The 19,850-nt window shown below is 46.1% G+C and overlaps 1 protein-coding gene across 5 annotated transcripts; it reads right to left on the reverse strand.

The window, feature by feature from the left end:
- Nucleotides 1-390: 390 nt before the first annotated feature.
- Ddx24 (DEAD-box helicase 24) lies at nt 391-19,558 on the reverse strand. Of its 5 annotated transcripts, none has more exons than XM_036206029.1 (9): nt 19,477-19,558; nt 17,199-17,939; nt 12,075-12,602; nt 11,209-11,362; nt 10,163-10,678; nt 9,037-9,112; nt 3,440-3,628; nt 2,187-2,316; nt 391-923 (listed from the first exon to the last, which is right to left on the reverse strand). In XM_036206029.1, the coding sequence occupies exons 2-9, from the start codon at nt 17,935-17,937 to the stop codon at nt 655-657; spliced, it is 2,601 nt and encodes an 866-aa protein (XP_036061922.1). In that variant the 5' UTR covers nt 17,938-17,939; nt 19,477-19,558; the 3' UTR covers nt 391-654. The 5 variants fall into 5 exon arrangements, with proteins under 5 accessions (XP_036061922.1, XP_036061921.1, XP_036061925.1 ...); XM_036206028.1 differs by having other exon boundaries at nt 17,199-17,942; XM_036206032.1 differs by lacking the exon at nt 19,477-19,558 and adding an exon at nt 19,226-19,465.
- Between the last annotated feature and the right edge of the window lie 292 nt (nt 19,559-19,850).

The following is a 19,850-nucleotide window of genomic DNA, read 5'->3' on the forward strand; positions in this document are numbered from 1 at the left end:
CAGAGCAGTTCAGGCTGAGAAATCGGTTTTACAAAAAAGCTAGGACAAAAAACAATACATGGAATTGCAACCAGGAGCTTGGGCCAGATCCTGTGGTCGGTCTCTCTTGACCATACAGATTTGCAACTGATTGATACCCTTGTGACCTTGGGGTGGGCCAAGGACAGCAAGCTCTTCCCTGTCCACCTTCCAGGGTGGCTTAGGTAAGACAGCAGATAGTAGTGTCACACAGAAAAGGAGCTGGATTATATACTGCTGTGGAGGACAGGGACGTATGCTGACCTGGCAGTATTGTAATAGAGTGACTCATTTCCCCTATGAAGGAAACAGTACTATGTTGGCCCAAGGAAATCTCAAAGTTAATGGTAAAAACACACAACACCCTCAGGATGACTCTCTGGCTCCCACTTGTTTTTAATTTGGAAACCAAGGTGTACATAAGAAGCCCATAAACACTGGCTACAGAGACAGCTGCTGGCTACCACACTTAACTCCACAATACACGTGTGCATGAGGTCTTTCCTGCTAAAGATGAAGAGTGGCAGGTTTCCCCAGGGGGAGGGTGGACTGAAGCGTAAGGTCAGGGAGGCTTCCACAGACAAGTGGAGAGTGGACGTCACTGAGCAGTCACTACACTGGCTGAGGGGAGGGCAGTTAGCTTGTTGAGCTTGGACTTGGCTGTGGTGGTGCCCGATGCTCTTTTGGCTTCTTCCTCCTCCTCTTCTGTCTGGAGAGGCAGCTCAGTGCAGACTCGCCAATCCTGGGGGCCACCACAGGCTGAGGCGGCCTGCCAGACTGTGTCGGGTACCTGGTCTTCAGGTTCTCTTGGAAGAGTGGCTGGGAGAGCAGATGGCGTAGCTCCTGCTTCAGGATCTTCATCTGCTTCTGTCGCCGACGCTCTTCTTGCTGGTCAGCTTTTCCTCCTTGAGAGACACAAATATAAGATCATGTTGATGCAGAACCACTTAGTATAAGCTGTGGCGCTTGACAGTTCAGAACCATAAACGGTTAACTTCTGTTTAGGAGGGATGTGATGGACCACCGTCCTTCACTGTCCAGGGACCAGTAAAGTCAGAGTTCTCAATTGAGGGATAAGGGAACTCAGGCTTAGCGGAGTCACATAACCGGTGCAGAGCAAACTGTCAGAGATCGGAACTCCCATCTGGCTCAAGTCTGCTGTCCTACCACTGTAGCTACACGCTGCCACCTCGAGTGTGGCGACCACCAACTCCACAGGAGACAGTGAACACTTCTCCACGGCCCGATTCTTCAGTACTTCCCCAACCACTGCTGTGACTGCACGCAGAGGTAGACACAGCCCAAGTCCCTACCCAAGCCTGACCTCAGAAAGGAAAGCCAGGGACTCACATCTCAATTAGAGAGCTACAAGGGGGAGTGCACTGTTGGCAAACTCCTGGCTCCCACACAGAGCAGCAGTCTGCCTCTGAACCTGACGGTTGGGTACTGAGAAGTGAACACCTCAGCTGAGCCGAGCTGCTGGTGGGGAAGAAGGAGTGCCCCAGATGCAGTTCTCAGCTCTCCTATGCAAGGCCACGCAGCCTGATCCCTTCCTTGGCTTCTGGCCCACAGAGGAGGGCTTAGGTAATGCCTGGTGGTAGAGCTGTTCTGATGTACAACTTTCTTCTCTCTATAAGCCTTTATCCCTGCATGTAAAAGAACAATAGTTCCCACTCGATTCATGCCAAGAAACTGGGAAGTTAAGGGGGACATGCAGGTGCTCTGCTGCTGAAGGCAGATGCGGCACTAACTACAACGACACATAACAGTGTCATAGACCGCCTGTTTTTAGGGCACAGCTGTACCCAATTTAGCCTTCTTTACTCAGCCTTAAGCTGGAGGTAGGAAGTCCATTACCTGTCTTATAGATGAAGAAAGAGGTAGCAGAAAGGTTAATCACACAGTAAGAGAACAGGCTGCATTAAGAAGGACATTCTGTTTGTGTCTGCTCCTGGTTGTGGACTCCCTGGGCTGTCCACAGGAGAGAGTCAGACACGTAAGAAAGGCTCAGGGCACTTGGCCCACACGGGATGCGCAAGCATGAGACAAGAAAAGGGCATCTTGATGCTTCTGATGGATCACAGAAGGGAGGATGCTTCCAACCAGGTAAAAGTTAAAGGGAAAACCGGCTGGACGCAGCCTCCCATCCCCACCTGTCCCGGGCATACCTTTGTACATGTCTTCTTCTAGCTCAATCTCGAGGGCTGCCGCTGCCTGCTCCATCCATGAGTTGTGCAGACAAGCCTGGAAGTTCCGGTATTCAGCCTTTTCAACCTGCCGGGCTAGACGGATCCGCTCCTGAGAGGACAGGAGCACAAAATACTCATCTGATAGAGGGCCCGGACCTCTCAGCAAGCGAAACTTCACTGAAGCCATTTTGAAACTGCTCTGTGATCAGTAACCAGTGAGACACAACTCAGCTCCTACTGAAACCCTTGCCCAGGCTCCTGATAACAGCCCAGGTCATCATTACACACACAATCACAAACGCCTGCTTGTACCTCCTTAGAGGACTGTCCCAGGCTGCCAACTTATAGGTGGCCAGAGTGAACTTGTCTCCCCAGGCGTCACACTTGGTCTCCTCAACTCTTCTCCTGGGTTGGGGGTCAGAATGCAGTGATATAACGCCCCCTTCGCCCTGACATGGGAGAGAATGTGCAGGGGAAATAAGAAACCATGAAAATGGGGTGGCTCCCAGGCTCCTTAATAGGAATTCTCTGTGTCCCCACCTCCCACCAGCCCCATCATAAATCCTCACACAGCTAACATTCCTTTCATGCCAGAGTGGCCACAGGCCCTTGAACTGTCCCTTGTTCCCACTTCCTCAATGCCTACAACTCCATCCTCTCTTCACCCTTCCTCACCTCTGCAGGAAGATGAAAGCTCTTCTCCCACATCATAAACACATGCCTTCAGCCTCAGTGCTCCATGTAAACCTCACCGTGCTGCGTGCTTGGCTTATACACACACTGGTGAGCGTCTAGGGAAAACTACCCCTGATATCCTGTGGCCCAGTACACACCTTCACAGTGAATGCTCCTGAGTTAATATAAACATAGAAAGCAAGCCCCACTGTCTCTGCTACAGGGACATACCAAACCTTCAGCATTCCCCTTGCTGTTCACAGCTCTCTGACAGAGGTCTATATGGCTGTGCTCACTGCACTGTCTAGCTGAGGGGAAGAAGCTGGAGACTTCAGGAACACATATCAAAGTGGACAAGGGAGAAAAGACACTTCTTCGGTCATTATCCTTTTCTGCTTTTCTCCCAGGTCTGGCACGTCTGGCCTTTTTACACCACCATTCAGCCATGGGCAGAACCACTTCTCAGTTCTCTGGGGTAAGGCTTCTGGTCTGAGTAAGGTGCTCTGTGAGGTGGCAGTACCATTTTTTACCCCGTGAGTGGAGTTTAACTTCTTTACCTTGACCACATCCATGTACTTTGACTGCACTGGAAACAGTGGGATGTCCTCGTCTTTCTTGAGAGTTTTGTAAATCTTCTTGAAGTTGATCACATCTTCAGGCCCAATCAGCATCAAGCTGAGGCCTTCACTGGTGGCGCGAGCAGTCCGACCACTTCGGTGGATATAGATCTCTGAGGTGCGGGGCACCTGCCAAAGCAACAACTAGGATCAGCACACAGACACTGCCCAACACTGCTCTTTCCCTCAGGACCATATCCCAAACTGGCTCTGCTCTCTGCGGGACAGAAACCTCTCTAGCACTGTGAACTAACTTAGCCCTACTTCCAGAGACACAGACAATCCACTACAGGCTCTGCCCTCCCACGGCCTCCACACTGGTTCAGCTCTTCACAATCAATCTGGAAGTCTTTCGTCCTCTCTACTCCCACTTCCCTTGTGATCAAGACCATTCAGTCTACTTTAGTCTCAGCTTTGAAATGCCACAGCCCGGCATGGGTGACTGATAACGGAACATTTATAACGCACAGTTACTGAGTGACTGCTTGAGGCCAACTATGGGGGACACACTCCCACTTTCCCCCCAGGGTACTCTTGAAGAGTGAGGGCTAAGAGATTTAGATAGAAATATAGAGGGGAGAGAAAAACAGCTAGAAACACAGGATAGACTCGGGAAGGCCTGGATCCTTATCCACTGGCCCCTTGTCTCTCTTCTAAAGGGCTTTTTATAGGAATGCCAAGGGGTGGAGCAAAAGACCTCCCCCTAGCACAGCCAAGCGCAGACTTCCAAACACCTGGTAACCATGCACGTGGGCAATCCTCATCCCCTTATGCAGCCTTGCTTCGTAAAGCAAGCTCATATCTCCCTAGGAAACCTCTGTGGGCTCCCACAGCCAACCAACCAAAAACCACTTTGTATGTGGTGGTTTGAATGAGATGTTTCCTACTTGGTAGGTACTTGATACCTGAATACTTGGTCCCCAATTGGTAGCCCCATTTTTTTGAGGCTTAGGAATTATTACCTTGCTGGGGAAGTGTGTCACTGGTGGCAGGCGTTGAGGCTTCAGAAGCCATGTACTATTTCCAGTGTACTCTCCCTGCTTCACATTGCAGCTGCTCTCTCGTCTACTGTTCCACCCACCTCCCATCTGTCAGTCAGTTCTACCCCTCACTACGGACTCTTATCACTCTGGGACCATGAGCCGAGTGAACCCTCTCTTCTATACACTGCGTTGGCCATACTATTTTATCACAGCAAGAGAAATGTGATGAAGGCCAGGCACATGCCTTTGCCTTTAGTCCCAGCACTTGGGAGGAAGAGGCAGATGGATCTCTGTGAGTTTAAGGCCAGCTTGGTCTACAGACAGAGTTCTAAGACAGCCAGAGCTATTATACAGAGAAACCCTGTCTGAAAACAAAACAAAACAAAACAACAACAAAAAGAAAGAAAGAAAGAAAGAAAGAAAGAAAGAAAGAAAGAAAGAAAGAGAAAGAGAGAGAGAGACAGAGAGAGAGAGAGAGAGAGAGAGGAAGAGAGAGAGAAAGAGAGAAAGGAAATGAATTGAAGGTAGAATTATCCTAGTCATATGAAATACTTCATACTTGTCATGATCCACATATTATAAACCAGGAAACTAAATACAGAGTGGTCCACCCACTTCCCCTAGGTTACTCAACTAAATGTGTGTGGGAGCCAGGATTCAAAGGCCATGCTAAGCCCAGGTCAACCTATAGCAGGTATATTGTCCACAAACAGCACGGCATGAATACTGGCAGCCCTGCCTCTCTGACTCCTGTGGTGACCACCACTAATGAAGTGCAGTGGCTCAGTGTCCACTATAAACCGTTTACCGTGATTCTGGAAATGAAGCTTGCCACTCTTCATCTTACAGAATGAAGAGCCAGCTCCTGACCGTGATACTCTTGGCCTTCAGCCACCTGCTGCTAACTTCCTCTGCTGACCTCTGCAACTATTCACCTACGCATATCCCAACAAAATCCTCTTCTCACTACAGGCTGAGTTAGTTCTATGTTAGTTCTTCTCAATTTGATACAAGTTAGAGTCATGTGGGAAGAGTGAACCTCAAGTGAGGAAATGCTGCCATCACATCAACTGTCCAGTGGACAAGTCTGTAGGGCATGTTCTTGATTAATGGCTGATGTGGACAGGTGGTCTTGGGTGGTCTAAACAAGCAATCTGAGCAAGCCAGGAGAAACAAGCCAGTCAGCAGCACTTCTTCATGGCCTCAGCTTCAGTTCCTGCCTCCACGTTCCTGCCCTGACTTCCCATCATGGTGGACTGTAAGCTGTAAAGTAAATCAAACCCTCTCCTCCCTAAGTTGCTTTTGGTCATGGGGTTTATCACAGCAGCAGAATCCTAACTAAGACATACACCAAACATACCTCCCTACACAGTCCTTATCTCCCAACCTCTCCATCCTGGAACGGTAGCATCTTCTGGAAAGCACTCAGCACCCTCTCAAACTATATTACATGTGATAATTTTCTGTCTATGTTACAGTGGTAGTCATATCTTACTTCTCCACAGGATGCAGTACTTCTTAGGGGCTGGGACTATACTCTGTACTATGTGGTTCTGGTATCTTCTACAACTGACCCAATCCCTCTGTTCCAGAGATGTGCTAATCTGAAATTGGTATTCCCAAAACATTTTTCAAAGCAAAAGAATTAAAGATGAAAAATAATAAAAAAAAAACTGCCTTGGAACAATCTTTTTTGTACACTGTAGATAAGTATTACTCTCACTGGTTAATAAAGAGCTGACTCGCCAATAGCTGGGCAGATAGCGGTTAAGCGGGACTTGCACAAAAAGAGCACAGGGAAGGAGGGCGGAGTCGCCAGGAGACTTGGAGAGAAGCAAGATGAACATGCTGTGCTGAAAAAGGCACTGCTGTGTGGTAGAGTGTACATAAAAAATATGGGTGAATTTAAGTTGTAAGAGCTAGTTAGTAAAATGCCTGAGCACTTATAATTAAGTGTGTGGTTATTGGAGAGCCAGCGGTCCCGATGAAAAACTCCACCTATAAAAACCATCCTAATAGATGCCAGGCTTTCCACTCTTACACTGGGCAGGTGCTTCACTACCCACTCAGCTATAACAACCCTAACGGGCAGATGTGGTCGCTGCTTCCAGCTTACAGAAAATGGCACTGCAATGAATGGTGCCCAAGTACCTGCCCGAAGCTGCCAACCCCAAAGCATCAGTGGTGTTCAATTCCTGGCAGAAGGATCTGGAGCCCATGCTCCCAGCTACAACTACCTGCTGCTGTTTGCTATTCACAATCACTACTGTCACTGCTACTATTGGTCCTGAACAGGTAGTCAGTGTTTCCAATTTAGTGACCCAAGCTCTTTACATATGTGCCTACCTAACCCAGAGACATACTACTCTGCCATTCACAAAATGAGAAATCCAAGGGATAGAGACGAAATAATTCATTGAAGGTCACACAGCTGGGATTTAGCCAAGAGAGGTCTTAACTACACCACTCTTGTACTGCACACCAAAATAGCCATTTAACTTATTGCTGTAAGGGCCCTATATAAAATCCCCAAACAACCCAGGCTACTGCTAAGGCTAATTGTTGCTCTCCTCAAACTGACAGTACGACCCTACTGTTGAAGACAACACCTACAAAACTCACTGAACATGGAAAAGTTGAGCTGGTGCCAACCTAAAATCTTCACCCCTATAGACTAGTGTTTATATGAACTAGTGTTCCTGGTACTGAAAGGTATTCTGCATGTTACCAGAAAGGTAAATAGCAACCCAGATATAAACCCTTCAATCTACAATGATGACCCAACTATATAATGTGCTGGTAAATAGTGGCACAAAAGTTGTGGGAGTAACCAATCAATATCTGATCAGAATTAGGGCTCACCCCATGAGATGAAACTCATGCCTGATACTGCTTGGGCGGATAAGAATCTGTTATTAGATAGGTCACAGACCGAGAGGAATACCACTGTTCTGCTAAGGGAACGTACAAATAAAAATTCTTCTATCTTCATAGATCAGTGTCTTGTTCAGCCATCATCAGAGAAGCTTCCTCTTGCAGTGGATGAGAACAAATACAGAGACCCACAACTGGACAATGTGCAGAGAGTGAGACCTCAGAACACTTAGTCTTAAATGGGATGTCTCCAGTAAATCCCTCCCCTCAGGGCTCAGGGAACTTTGTGGAAGAGGAAAGTTAGAAAGATTATAGGGCCGGTAGGGATTGAAGACACCAAGGAAAAGAGACCCTCTAGACACAACAGGACTCACAGATACATGAACTCAGGGAATGAAGCTGTTTTCGTAGGGCCTACACAGGTCTAAGGCAGATGGGGTCCCAGTGCTGAGAGGAGTGGACACAAGCCCCCACCCATAAGCCAGAAGCTATCTCTAATTGACAACCACGGGCAAAGGAAAAATTAGTTTTCTCCAACAGAATCTCAATGGTTATGCAAACCACACTTAATGGCAGACCCTGTGCCCAGAAGTAGGTGGCCAACACAAAGTGAGCTCAATGGTATTTTTGGAGGGGTTTGGTCTCATAATGCTTTGCCTGCCTGGGCATCTATTTTCTTTTTTCTTTACAGGTCTTTTGTTTATATACTATGGTTTGTGATTTTGTGTTTTTATGAGATTTGTGTATGTGATGATGTGTGTCTCTGCATCAATATGAGTTTCTTATGTTTTATCTTTGGCTCCTTTTTTCTGTTCGTTATTGTCCTATTCTGTTTTTTGTTTGTTTGTTTGTTTTGTGGCCTATTTTGTAATGAGAGAGAGAAAGAAAAGGTATTGATGTGGGTAGGTGAGAAGATGGGGAGGATCTGGCATGACTTAGATGAGGGGAACCATGATTAGAATATATTACATGAAAAAAAGGAATATACTGTATTAAAAAATCTATTTTCAATAAACATTAAATTATAAAAACAAAAGCACGCTACTGTCGTCTGTCTCTACCCAAATTCACGCTGAAGCTTACTTCTTCAGTATAACAAGTGCAGCAGCACTGGAAGGGGCCTAGTGGGAGGTGTTTGTCGAGGGGAAAGAGGAATGGAGTGAGTTCTTGCTCTCCAGGGCCTGGATTGGTTACCATGAGATGTTACCCAAGGCTGTCTCCCCCACGTGTACCACTGCACTTACCACCTGCATCCCCTTCCACCTCAAGGCTCCCACCAAAAGCAGAGCAGAGCAGACATTAGTGGTATGCCCTCAAACTTTCCAGCCCCCAGAATCAATAGGCACACCCTCTTTACAAATTACCCTGTCTTAGGTATTCTGTCACAGAGAACAAAAAGCAGACTAAGATATATGCTTAATCATTCCATTGGAGGGTAAGGGGGTGGGAGGGGCTAACACTTGAATCTGTAGATGCAAGTAGCTTGAAGAGAAAGGCTATTTGATACGATGTTCACTGTTTGAAAAGCAGTTAACAGAGGGCACTAGATGCTAGTGGGAACACAGTGCAGGAAGCCTGAGGAGTAATACCTCTCCCCTCTGCTCCAACCTTTGCTTTAACACTTTCCCATTCACTGTAGGGAGCAGAAAGGGGGCAGGGCCTTAATGCTAAGAGCCATACCTGGTAATGGATGACATGCTGAACTTTAGGAATATCCAGACCCCGAGCTGCCACATCTGTTGCCAAGAGAACACAGCTGTAAATGGAAACAAAGCACAACCATAATTATAAATAACAATTATTAATCAGCTCAGCATACACTAAGCACTCCACACTACAGCCCTACAAGGTAATACTATTACCTCCCTTCTACAATTAAGCTGAGGCTGAGATATTCACTTTCCATAGTGTGAATATGCCTATTCTGTTGTGGAATCAGGACTCAAAGCCTGAGTCTTACAATCTCAGCACATGCTGCATTCTGTCAGTGAATGAAATGAAGCCGCATACACTCTGAGTCAGTGTCTTTGTCTCCTAATACCTTCTCACTTACTCTCTTCCATTCTGATAGGTTGCCTTACTCTTCCCTAGACAGACAACCTGTACCTGCTCCCTGCATCAGAGTTGGTCCACAGGCAGATGGACAAACATGAGGAGGTGTGGCATGGGCTCTGGAGTCTGACAGATCCATCTGAGAACCCAGCCCTGTCACTTCCACATTGTGAAACCTTGGGCAAGCTGGTGAACCTTTCTAGACAGCACTCTATCACCCAGAGTGAGAAGAACCAAGGTAATAGGCAGTAGTAGGTGATTATCCAAGGTCACACCAGGCAACATTCCCAACACTTCCCCTTTAATCACCAGTCACTTTCTTCTTCTACGATCCCATCAGCACCCATTACCCCACGGAGGAGACAATGGAGCACAGAGACCCTGACTCACTTGACCAGCAAGGAAGTGAAGGGTTCAGGATTTGCTCTCAGATACTCTGGTTATAGTCTGTGCTCTCAATCATAATCTCAAGGATGTCACAAGTAACTGGATGCCCAGGACTTCATCTGTTGTCTAAGGAGTTACCAGAAGTCTCCAAGAACATTAATAGCAAACAAACACAATGAATTCATGACATTGCCAAATACAGAAATAAAATTAAGGGAAAGAGGAAAAAAGAAGAAAAGAAGGAGAGCTAGCCTGTCTTCTGCTGCTAAGGCACCTGTGACAGAGAGCAGGGTCCCTAGCTCCCTGGCCCCCTCGGTACAGTGGCTCATGGCTCAAAGCCAGGCCTCTGCAGACATGCTTCACTTACTCCTCCAGACGGGCAAACTGCTCCAGGTTTCTGAGCCTCTGTTTCTGGTGCATGCAGGCATGCAGAGTCAGTGGCATGATGTCCAGGACCTTGAGGAGTCCAGAGAGGCGTTTGATGCAGGAGATACTGTTGGCAAACACCAAGCTTCGGCCTGGGTGCTGCATGAGGAAATAGTAGAGATACAAGTCTTTCTCATCCGTCTCACAGTGGATCTTGGTCTCTGTCAGCGTTTCCACTGTACCCTCATTCCTTGTGAGGTCGATGACCTTTGGCTTGCCCCGCATGCCAATCTTCTGCATGAGAAGGTCAAGTTTGGCGGTTTTATCTATTTTCTTCACGTGCTTCTTATGAAGGATTCGAGCAGGAGCTTGGTGTACCAGGGTCAGTGTGGCAGAAAAAACAAGAGTTTGTCGACTGGGGTTGTACTGGGAGTCATTTAGCAGCTCTAGAAGCTGAGAGAGCTCAGCAAAATGGCCTTTCTCAACCATCCGATCAGCCTCATCTATCACCAGGCACCTGCAGATACAGACAGGCCCACATCACTGGTTAGTGCAACTGAAGGGAAGAAACAGCTCTACAGAACACCCCGCTCCCACCCCAACCACAGACTGTCATTCACAAACACACACACACACACACACACACACACACACACACAGCACCCTACCATCACCACTAGGGCACCAACCAACTTCTCTCAGGCATGCTTGGTTTTCAAGGATAGGGCCTGGATGGCCACTGTGTTCTGTGGTAGTGAGAAAGCACTGTGCTGGGCGGTGGTGGCGCACGCCTGTAATCCCAGCACTTGGGAGGCAGAGGCAGGTGGACCTCTGTGAGTTTGAGGCCAGCCTGGTTTACAGGGCTAGTCCAGGACAGGCTCCAAAGCTACAGAGAAACCCTGTCTCAAAAAAAACAAAAAACAAAAAACAAAAAAACAAAAAACAAAAACAGAGAGAGAGAAAGCACACACACCATCCTGCACATACCACACACCTCAGGCTCATTTCCGAAAGCGTAAGAGAGAAGGGAGAGGGGCCACCCCTCACCTGAGCTGCCGAAGGTTGCTCAAATGAGGATGTTTTTCTTTAACTAGCTCCCAGAGCCGACCAGGGGTGGCAATCACAATCTCTGGATGGCGATTCAGCATCCTCTGCTGTTTCTGCGTGGACATTCCACCAACTAAAATTGCTGTTTTAATCCCTGCGGGACAGAAAACATATAGACACCGTTTCTCCATCTGGCTGCTCACCCTCTGGATTAGCACATGGTCACCAGCACGGCTTTCTGCACCAAGGGAGTGCTAAAAAGGTTGGCCTGGCCTGACTGCTCGACTGCTCGACTGCTCACCAAGTAGCCTTGGTTTGGGTCTGGATCCTGTCTACTTTGCTATTATTCCCTTCTATTCTCCTTTCTAACTACAAGAAAATGGCTGGATTTGAGCCCAGCCGCACTCGCCTCCACAGCTCTGGCCATGAGCAGAGGTCCCTACAGTGCTGGGAGGATATTTTGTGTGACACGCCCTTCCATTAGTGACCGAGCTCTTCTGGAGGAGGACTGCTTCTAGACCAAGGGAAGGAGTGAGCACACAGGATGACACAGCTGAGGTGCTCAGCACTGACTTAGAGCTCAGCTGTGGATTTTGTTAGCATAAACACCATACTGTGAAAGCCCTTCCCAAAAGGTACAGAATTAAGCTTTTACCTCAAGGCAATGGGGAAACTTGTTATTAAAAGGTTAGATCATTCACAAACATTTTAGATATCTGGTCCCCTTGAGGGAATCAATTTCTAAAGGACTTACTTCTCCAGCAAATGAGAAAGCCCCTAGAGGACAGGAGCCACAGCTCTCACTGTTGCCAGCTGGCATTTAGAAACTTGCTTAGAAACATGTATTAAGTGCAACTGAATCTCACCTGTAAACCTGGCCACAGCATCAATGTGCTGTCTGACCTGGACAGCCAGCTCTCGAGTGGGAGTCAGGACCAGTCCCAGCAGAGGGCGCCTTGGGTGTACTTTATAGACAGCAATTTGGTCACATAGGCCCTGTTTTAACCTTCCAGCCTGCTCTTCATCAAGCTTCTCTTCTCTGTCCTCAGTTTGCTTGACGATAAGCTTTTCCTCAACCAAGGAAGAAGGCCCTTCACCAGCATCGTCACCATCACAGGAGAGCAGTGCCTGGGCTGAGGCAGAGGCACTAGTCTTGGCTTTGTCCTCAGCCTCAGCTTCACCAGGCTGAGCTTCATTCTCAGTTCTGGCCTCATCGGGTAACACTCCAGACTCAGTTCCGTCCTTGCGAGGTGATCCAAGATCGGAAGCAGCTGCTCTCCTGGTCTCCCTCGGTGGTACTCCAGCGCTATTAGGGATGGGCGGAGCCCTCATCTTATGCCACTGCAGCACTGTATGAATCATCGGGATGGCAAAAGCAAGAGTTTTCCCGCTTCCTTAGAAGTAAAGCAAAAAGGACAGGAATCATGATGCAGCACGTCACTGTCTGCAGTTCCCGCCTTTGCACAGAAACAAGGGAACCTGAAAGAGCCAAGTGTCAGCCTGACTAACCCAAAGCACCACCACTCCACACAGGTTCCTGCAGCGCATGGCAGCTGGGTGTGTGAGACAAAACAAGGAAAGGTACAGTATGCTAGCACTAGACCTGAAGTCACCAGTGACAAAGAACAAACACCCCAGTGATGGTACCATAAAAGAAAAAAGGGTGAGTCTGTCTCATTGTGGGGAAATCTGTACATTACTTCAACCTTCTTCAGTGAAGGAATTAAGTAAATGGTTCTTTTCAGAACTCTTAACAAGTTTGTCTCTAAGCGCGCGCGCGTGTGTGTGTGTTTGCTTATTTATCTATCTATCTATCTATCTATCTATCTATTTATTTATTTATTTGGTTTTTCGAGACAGGGTTTCTCTGTGTAGCTTTGCGCCTTTCCTGGAACTCGCTCTGAAGACAGGCTGGCCTCGAACTCACAGAGATCCGCCTGCCTCTGCCTCCCGAGTGCTGGGATTAAAGGCGTGCGCCACCACCACCCAGCTTGCCTGCGCCACCACCACCCAGCTTGCCTGCGTGTTTTAAAACTGACCTCTGAAGGCATTTGGAGCCCACATCATCCAAGAGGTCAAAACAAACAGCACACTACAACCTGAAAATTTGAAGTACAGCTTTTCTCCTTAACTGTCATTTTACTTTCTGCATTTCAGTTACTCATGGTCAATTATCATCCAAAAATTATTAAACTGGTAAGTCCATAAATTTCAAGCTGTTTATCATTCCAAGCAGTAGGGGAACTCTCACAGTGTCTGGCTCCATCTACACAAGACTTGAGTCTTCCTTCTGTCCGGTGTCTTCACACCATATATGTTACCCACCTGTTAGTCACTCAGAGATCTATCTCAGTTATCAGACTGCAAGCTCCTGCTTAAGTTCAGCTTATGTCAGGTGGTTCCTACTTTACTCACTGTCCTAGCACCTGAGATGAGCTCTCCCAGAGCAGCTCCGATATGCTAAAGAGAAGCTTTAAGGTGGTGTTCTTTGATTGAAAACTGGAAAGTCTCAACTTGGGGAAGAAAAATATTATGAATTGGTTACTAAGATCTACAATAAGAATGAATATTCTTTCCATGAAACTGTGAAGAAATTAATGTTAGCTTTGCTGTTATATTTCAATCTGCAGAAAGTATGAGCACAGTGCATAAATGCTCGAAATATAAAAGGCATTCATAATCTATATAAATGTGCAGGAAAAAAAGTACAGAGTTCAGCATCATCTCATCTGTGTTTGGGGATCTACTAGGGGACCTGAAAGATATCCTTTCTGGATACTGAAGTGCACAAACAAGAATGTCCCAGGACATATCAATCATGGTCTTTGAAAGAAAAAAAGAGAATCTGAACCTGCAAAGAACTCTCATGGGCTGGTGAGATGGTTAAATGGATAAAGACACTTGCCACTATGCCTGAGGATCTGAGGTCGATCTCGAGACCCATAAGTTCTCCTCTGACCTCTATACACAGGCCTCGGATTGTACAAACCTATACATGAATGTACACACATACATAAATAAATGTTTAAAAAAAAACTTTCATGAATAGTTTTCAAAGGAAATGACCAGCTCTAAGTAAAAACTAACCATACCAAAGAAGCCAAACATTAGAAGCAAAAGCTTAAAAAAAATTAAGAAAAACCATAGATTTTTATCAAAGACAAAGACAGCCGAAATATATCATAGCAGCATCTGTATTTGACAGTCTGAGAAAAATAAAACTGACAATTCAGAACTACCCAGAAAAAAAACAAAACTTTAAAACGAATACAAAACAAAGGCTGCTTCAGTCTTACAAAAGCTGAACTGATTCACAGGCAGATCGGCTATAAAGAATGCTAACTGAAGTCTTCCATGCAGAAGAAAGGATGATGGCCAATGAAAATCTCCATCTACACAGGGAATGAAGTGCACCAGAAATTACAGAAACAGAAAGAACTATTTCTTTTCAAATCTCTTTAAAATATAACTGCTAACAACAGAACAGTTAAAGCATCGTTCTGATTTCCAACATAGACAGATATAAAAATACACAACAAAAAGTACAAAGGAGGGAGAGGTGGACAGAAGCCTGTGAGAGGTTCTTGTATCACACACTAGGCACTGTATCACTTAAAGGAACACCGTGATAAATGTATGTGTACAACCCTTAACAGACTGTGAGCCCAAAGCAAACACTAAGACACAACAAAGGCCTGTGGCTAGTAAAATGAGAGGAGACAATGCAATAATGAATGTGCATTTGGTCTCATTCCCAGCTCCAGGCACAGAACTTCTGACAACCATAACTTTTGTTATAATATTTAATCTGCATCTTTCATTCCTGGTAAAAGCCTCAAGAGTAACAGAGTCTTTTGTAAATAAACAAGATGATTGTGAGCTAGAGACTAATTGTCTCTAGAAAACTTCAGGATGGAGCCAGTGGCCGCAGGGTGGGAACTTCACACACATTCCCTCCTGACCACTAGAGAGAGTGACCAAAGATGACTTCAATCTCCAATGACCAAGGCGTATGCCTACATAATGGGAGGAAGCTCCCTAAGAACACTACAAATGATGGGCTTTCAAGAGCTTCCCAGGAGAAAGAGAACTCATAAAAGGTGGTGTGCCCACATGGGCACATGGAGGCCCTCTGTCCTCTTACTGACTTAAACATTTTGCCTTATGAATCTCTTCAATCAAGCTGTTCCCAAGGTTCACCCTTTAAGCCAGTAAACATGTCTCCCTAAATTCCAGGGGCTATTTAGAAAAGTGTTAAACTGAGGAGCTATCACTCGATCCTTAATTTGAACAAATACATCAGGAGTAAGGGTCCAGTGAGGAAACAGTCTTGCGAGACTGGACCTGAGCTTGCTGTGGAGGGACTCTAGCCCCAGGCAGTCAGAACTGAACTGCGGAAAAGGACATATGACTGGAGTTGAGGTGGAGAAGAGATTGGTTTGGTAAAACTTCACAGCACCTGTTGTATCAGAAGTGCTTTGCGGACACAAACATCTTGTTTTCTGTTGTTTTGTTTTGAGACGAGGGTCCAACCCTGGCTGACTTGGAACTTGCTCTGTAGACCAGGCTGACCTCAAACTCACAGACCCTCCTGCTTCTTAAAGGTATGTACCATCAGAGTTTTTACTTGTTTGCTCTCAAAAACATCCAAATACAAGTTGAGTACCCCAACCCCAAAATTTGAATTCCCAAATACTAAAAAGTTTTAAACATTCTGAGTTGCCAACATGACCTACAGGCTATATGTTTAAGGAGTGTATGAAGTATAAGTGAATTTCATACATAGACTTGGATCCTATCCCTAGGATATTCCACTATGTAGAAGCAAATATTAATTTTAAAAATCCAAAATTTAAAACAGTCTTAAATATTTCAAAGAAATATTTAATCTGTAATATCACCAAATTTTTTTTTTAAATCTCAAGTAAGGTAACAATAAAGAACATCTGGACAACTAGGAAAAGTCAAAACAACAGATTTAAACTCAACTGTTTTCCATAACCACATTAAGTATAAATGGCCTGAATAACTCAGTTAAAAAAACAAAAATTATGCACTACTCGCATATTAAATTTAAAAAAAAAGTTTGTCCAAAGTATATCTACAGAAAAGTATGAAAAAGGACAGACCATACTAACATCAGAATGAATAGCATATGAAAGTAGATGTTAGAACAAAGAACTCCTGTAGGATCCAGATAGTTATTTCATAATGGAAAGGAGCCAGTTCACTTAAGAGAATTAACAAGAATGTTTTAATATATAAAATACTTATGAACCTGATAACACACTGTCAGCTACATGGAACCAAAAACTGGATTGAATTTTAAGTGCAAACAAACAAACAAACAAAAAACTCTTCACGTTTTAAAATTAAAATCTGTACTTAAAAATAAAAACCTGTCTTGAAGGGAAAGAGCAATCCCAGATGAATTCTAACAATATTTAAGATTGAAAAAACATCAATTATTTAAAACTATTTCAGATAATTGACAAGAAAACATTTCGTAAGTTATTGAGGCCAGTGTTACTGTCAACTCTAACACCAGACAAGAACATTATATAAACAGCACATTGTGATCAAGTTCACTGTTTCTCTGGAATGTTTAGTTTTCATTTCTGAAAATCAATATAATTTACTGTTATCAACGGACTAAAAACAAAAACTCATATGCCTAAATACATATCAGAACATTTGTTTAAAAAAAAAGCTAACATCCATTCTTGATTTTAAGAAACTCCTCAGCAGAGCTGGAAGAGAACACTCTCAACCTGCTGCAAGGCATTAAGTAGTGCCTACAGAGATAAAGGAAGGGTACCAAAGTCAGGCAGGGCAGATGTCAGCCCAGAGGTGGATGCTCTCAGCAGTCATTCAACATGGTTTTTGTGGTCATGTTCTCAACATTCCCCTCCTCCAGTTTTCCAGCCTACGAGCAACCAAAGCCTAGATCCAAAAGCTCTCCTGCCTCGGACAGACAAAACATTCCTTACCTGTCTCAGCAGCTCCAAGGATGTCCAGTTTGTCACGGATGGCAGGGGCCAACGTCAGAGCTTGGATCGGGGTGGGTGCAGAGAAGCCTAGAAAGCTGAGTGCTCGGAGAACGGCCTTGGGCACAAACAGGTCCCTCCAGGCTGATACATCTGCCTTTTGGTCATGCACCTCAGGCATCCATGTCTTTGCTTTTTTGGGCACTTTAGGGGCAGTGCCCTGGGAAGGGTCTAACTTTTTTTTCCCTTTGTTTTTCTTCTTTTTGGGAACAGCCCGTGCCAAGCTTTCTGATGCTGTTTCTCCTACCTTTTGATCAGAACAAACAGTGACATATTCCTGAGTCTCTGGCTCAGAATCTTTGACTTCATCCTGGGCAGTACTTCCTTCAGCAGCCACTACTGCCCCTTCACGTTTCTTCAACTTGAGCTTTTTCTTTGGGGAGCTAGACTCTCCTTCCTCCTTCTCCTCCTCCCTCTCCTCCTCCTCCTCTTCTGAAACAGCTTCGGCCTTTCTCTTCTTGGGCTCCTCATTTGAGAAGAGACCAGAGGGATTTTTGGCAGGGGAGACTAAACGGTAATCGGTCAGTTCCTCAAAGCACACTAAATCGTCCATCTGTCCATCTGCAAACAGGTTTGGGTCGATCTTCACCTGCTTCCATTTCCCCACAACTTTGATGCCCTTTGTCTGAAATGTACCACGGCTCGGTGGCTTTGGCTTTGGCTTTGTCTCCTTTAGCTTCATGGCTGCTGAAAAGAAATGTTCTTTCAGGTGAGCAACCGTGAAGCAAAGCTTCTATGACAACACACACTTTACAATGAACCTAAAACGTATGACCCCAGGAACAACCGAGGACCTGAAGAGGGTTTAACACACATGGAGAAGATGCTCCCAGCCACAAAATGAAACACACCCACAGAATAGGTAGCTCAGCTTGGAGCAGAGGGAAGTACAGGCCATGCAGTAAAGATACATGAGCTCCAACACTTAATTTATATGCAACCTTCAACAATACTACCTACTCTTCTCAGAATTTAGTGTTTTAACCCTTTAAAGAGAGGGGCATGATAATATCTACCTTTACACTGTATACAAACAATTGAGATTATCAACAGAGGTGACAGAATGACCTACACAAGCAATTTTTAAGATGGATTAAGAATCTGGAATGTAGCTGGGTGGCGGTGGCGGTGGCGGTGGCGGTGGCGGTGGCGGTGGCGGTGGTGGCGCACGCCTTTAATCCCAGCACTCAGGAGGCAGAGGCAGGAGGATCTCTGTGAGTTCAAGGCCAGCCTGGTCTACAGAGTGAGATCCAGCAAAGGCGGAAAGCTACACAGAGGGAAAAAAAAAAAAAGAATCTGGGATGTTTTTTTCATTTCTATATTTAGCAGATAGAGTGTGCTTTATTATGAGTACACTAAGCTCTCTTCCCTATTAGAACAAGGCAAATGCCATTTCCATCCCATGCAGCTTTCCAATGACATTTTAAGTAATCTACAGCTAGCTAGAGATGTAGCTCACAGTGTTTGCCTAGCATGAATGAAGTCCTGGGTTCCATCCCCAGCACTGCACAAAATCATGCCCAGTGGGTACCCTGCCTTCCGAAATCGGAGATAGGAGGATCAGGAGCTCAAAGCCTGCCTTGGCTACATGAGGCCCTGTCTTTAGAGGGAGTAAGGGGTTATACATGCATGACTCATTTGAGTTGAAGTGGCTCCACAAATGACTCTCTTTAAATAAGAAAGAACAGGCTGTGGGAAGCATAAGATAAAACTCGATTCATATCCGGATCCTCCACTTGCTACCTCTATCTTTGGTGAACATCTCTGTGGCTCAGTTTCTTCATCTACAACTTAGAGATAATGAGATATTTATCCCACTAGGCCGTCAAATGAATACGACATGGTGACGCATGTCAAAACCCGCTTAGCATGGCGCCTGTGTAGAGAAGCACGCTGACTCGCACGCAGGCAAGGCTCACCCAGCGGTCCCAGGCACCGACTACAACACGACCACCGCACTTCGGTCCCACCTTGACAAGCGGAAGGGAATGTCACTAAACGGGCCCGCCTGCAAGAGTCAGCCCCTCGAGCACTACGATCGCAAGAGCTCTTCAAGGGAGGTTGCTGGGCCTTGATGCGTGGTTACTGACCCTCAGGCATGAGCCACTCGGGAACCAGGGCGGTGGGGCCACCCGGGAACCACTATGCCGCGGGGACACCGGGAGCGCGTCCGCAGAGGTCCACGGAATCGCTCCGCACCGCACTCAGCAAGAGTACTCACCGACAGAGATCCCTCACACACCGGGCCGCCTGCGCCAGCCTGACCCGGAACTGCAGCAGCGGCTGGAACTGCAGTTCCGGGGCGGGACTTCGCGCACGCGTGCGCGCTGCCGAAGGAAGTGCCGCCTCCATGCGGAAGCAGCTGTCTGATTGGCACTGTCTCAGGACTTGGGCGGGAGCGAAAAGGGATGGGCTGTGGTACCCACCTTGGCCCCGAGTCTCTTCTAGTTTATCACTTGGAGCTCCTTCCCAGAAGCTAGGGGGCGCAAGTGTCCGCATAATCTTGATCTAGTTTGGGTACAGCAGCAGCCGCACGTTTTTGAGTACCTACTAAATACCTGGAGCCTTGAAGCATTTTCTTACCTGATTTACAAC

Source organism: Onychomys torridus, chromosome 14, assembly GCF_903995425.1.
Source record: "Onychomys torridus chromosome 14, mOncTor1.1, whole genome shotgun sequence".
NCBI classification, from domain to species: Eukaryota; Metazoa; Chordata; class Mammalia; order Rodentia; family Cricetidae; genus Onychomys; species Onychomys torridus.

What these genes read in the sequence shown, in the direction of transcription:
- Ddx24 (XM_036206029.1), bottom strand. Translation starts at nt 17,937, where the DNA reads ATGAAGCTAAAGGAGACAAAGCCAAAGCCAAAGCCACCGAGCCGTGGT. An exon ending in CCTTGGAGCTGCTGAGACAG is followed by an intron (nt 12,603 to 17,198) that starts GTAAGGAATGTT and finishes TTTACTTCTAAG; the next exon opens with GAAGCGGGAAAACTCTTGCT. An exon ending in AGCATGTCATCCATTACCAG is followed by an intron (nt 3,629 to 9,036) that starts GTATGGCTCTTA and finishes TTGCTTTGGCAG; the next exon opens with GTGCCCCGCACCTCAGAGAT.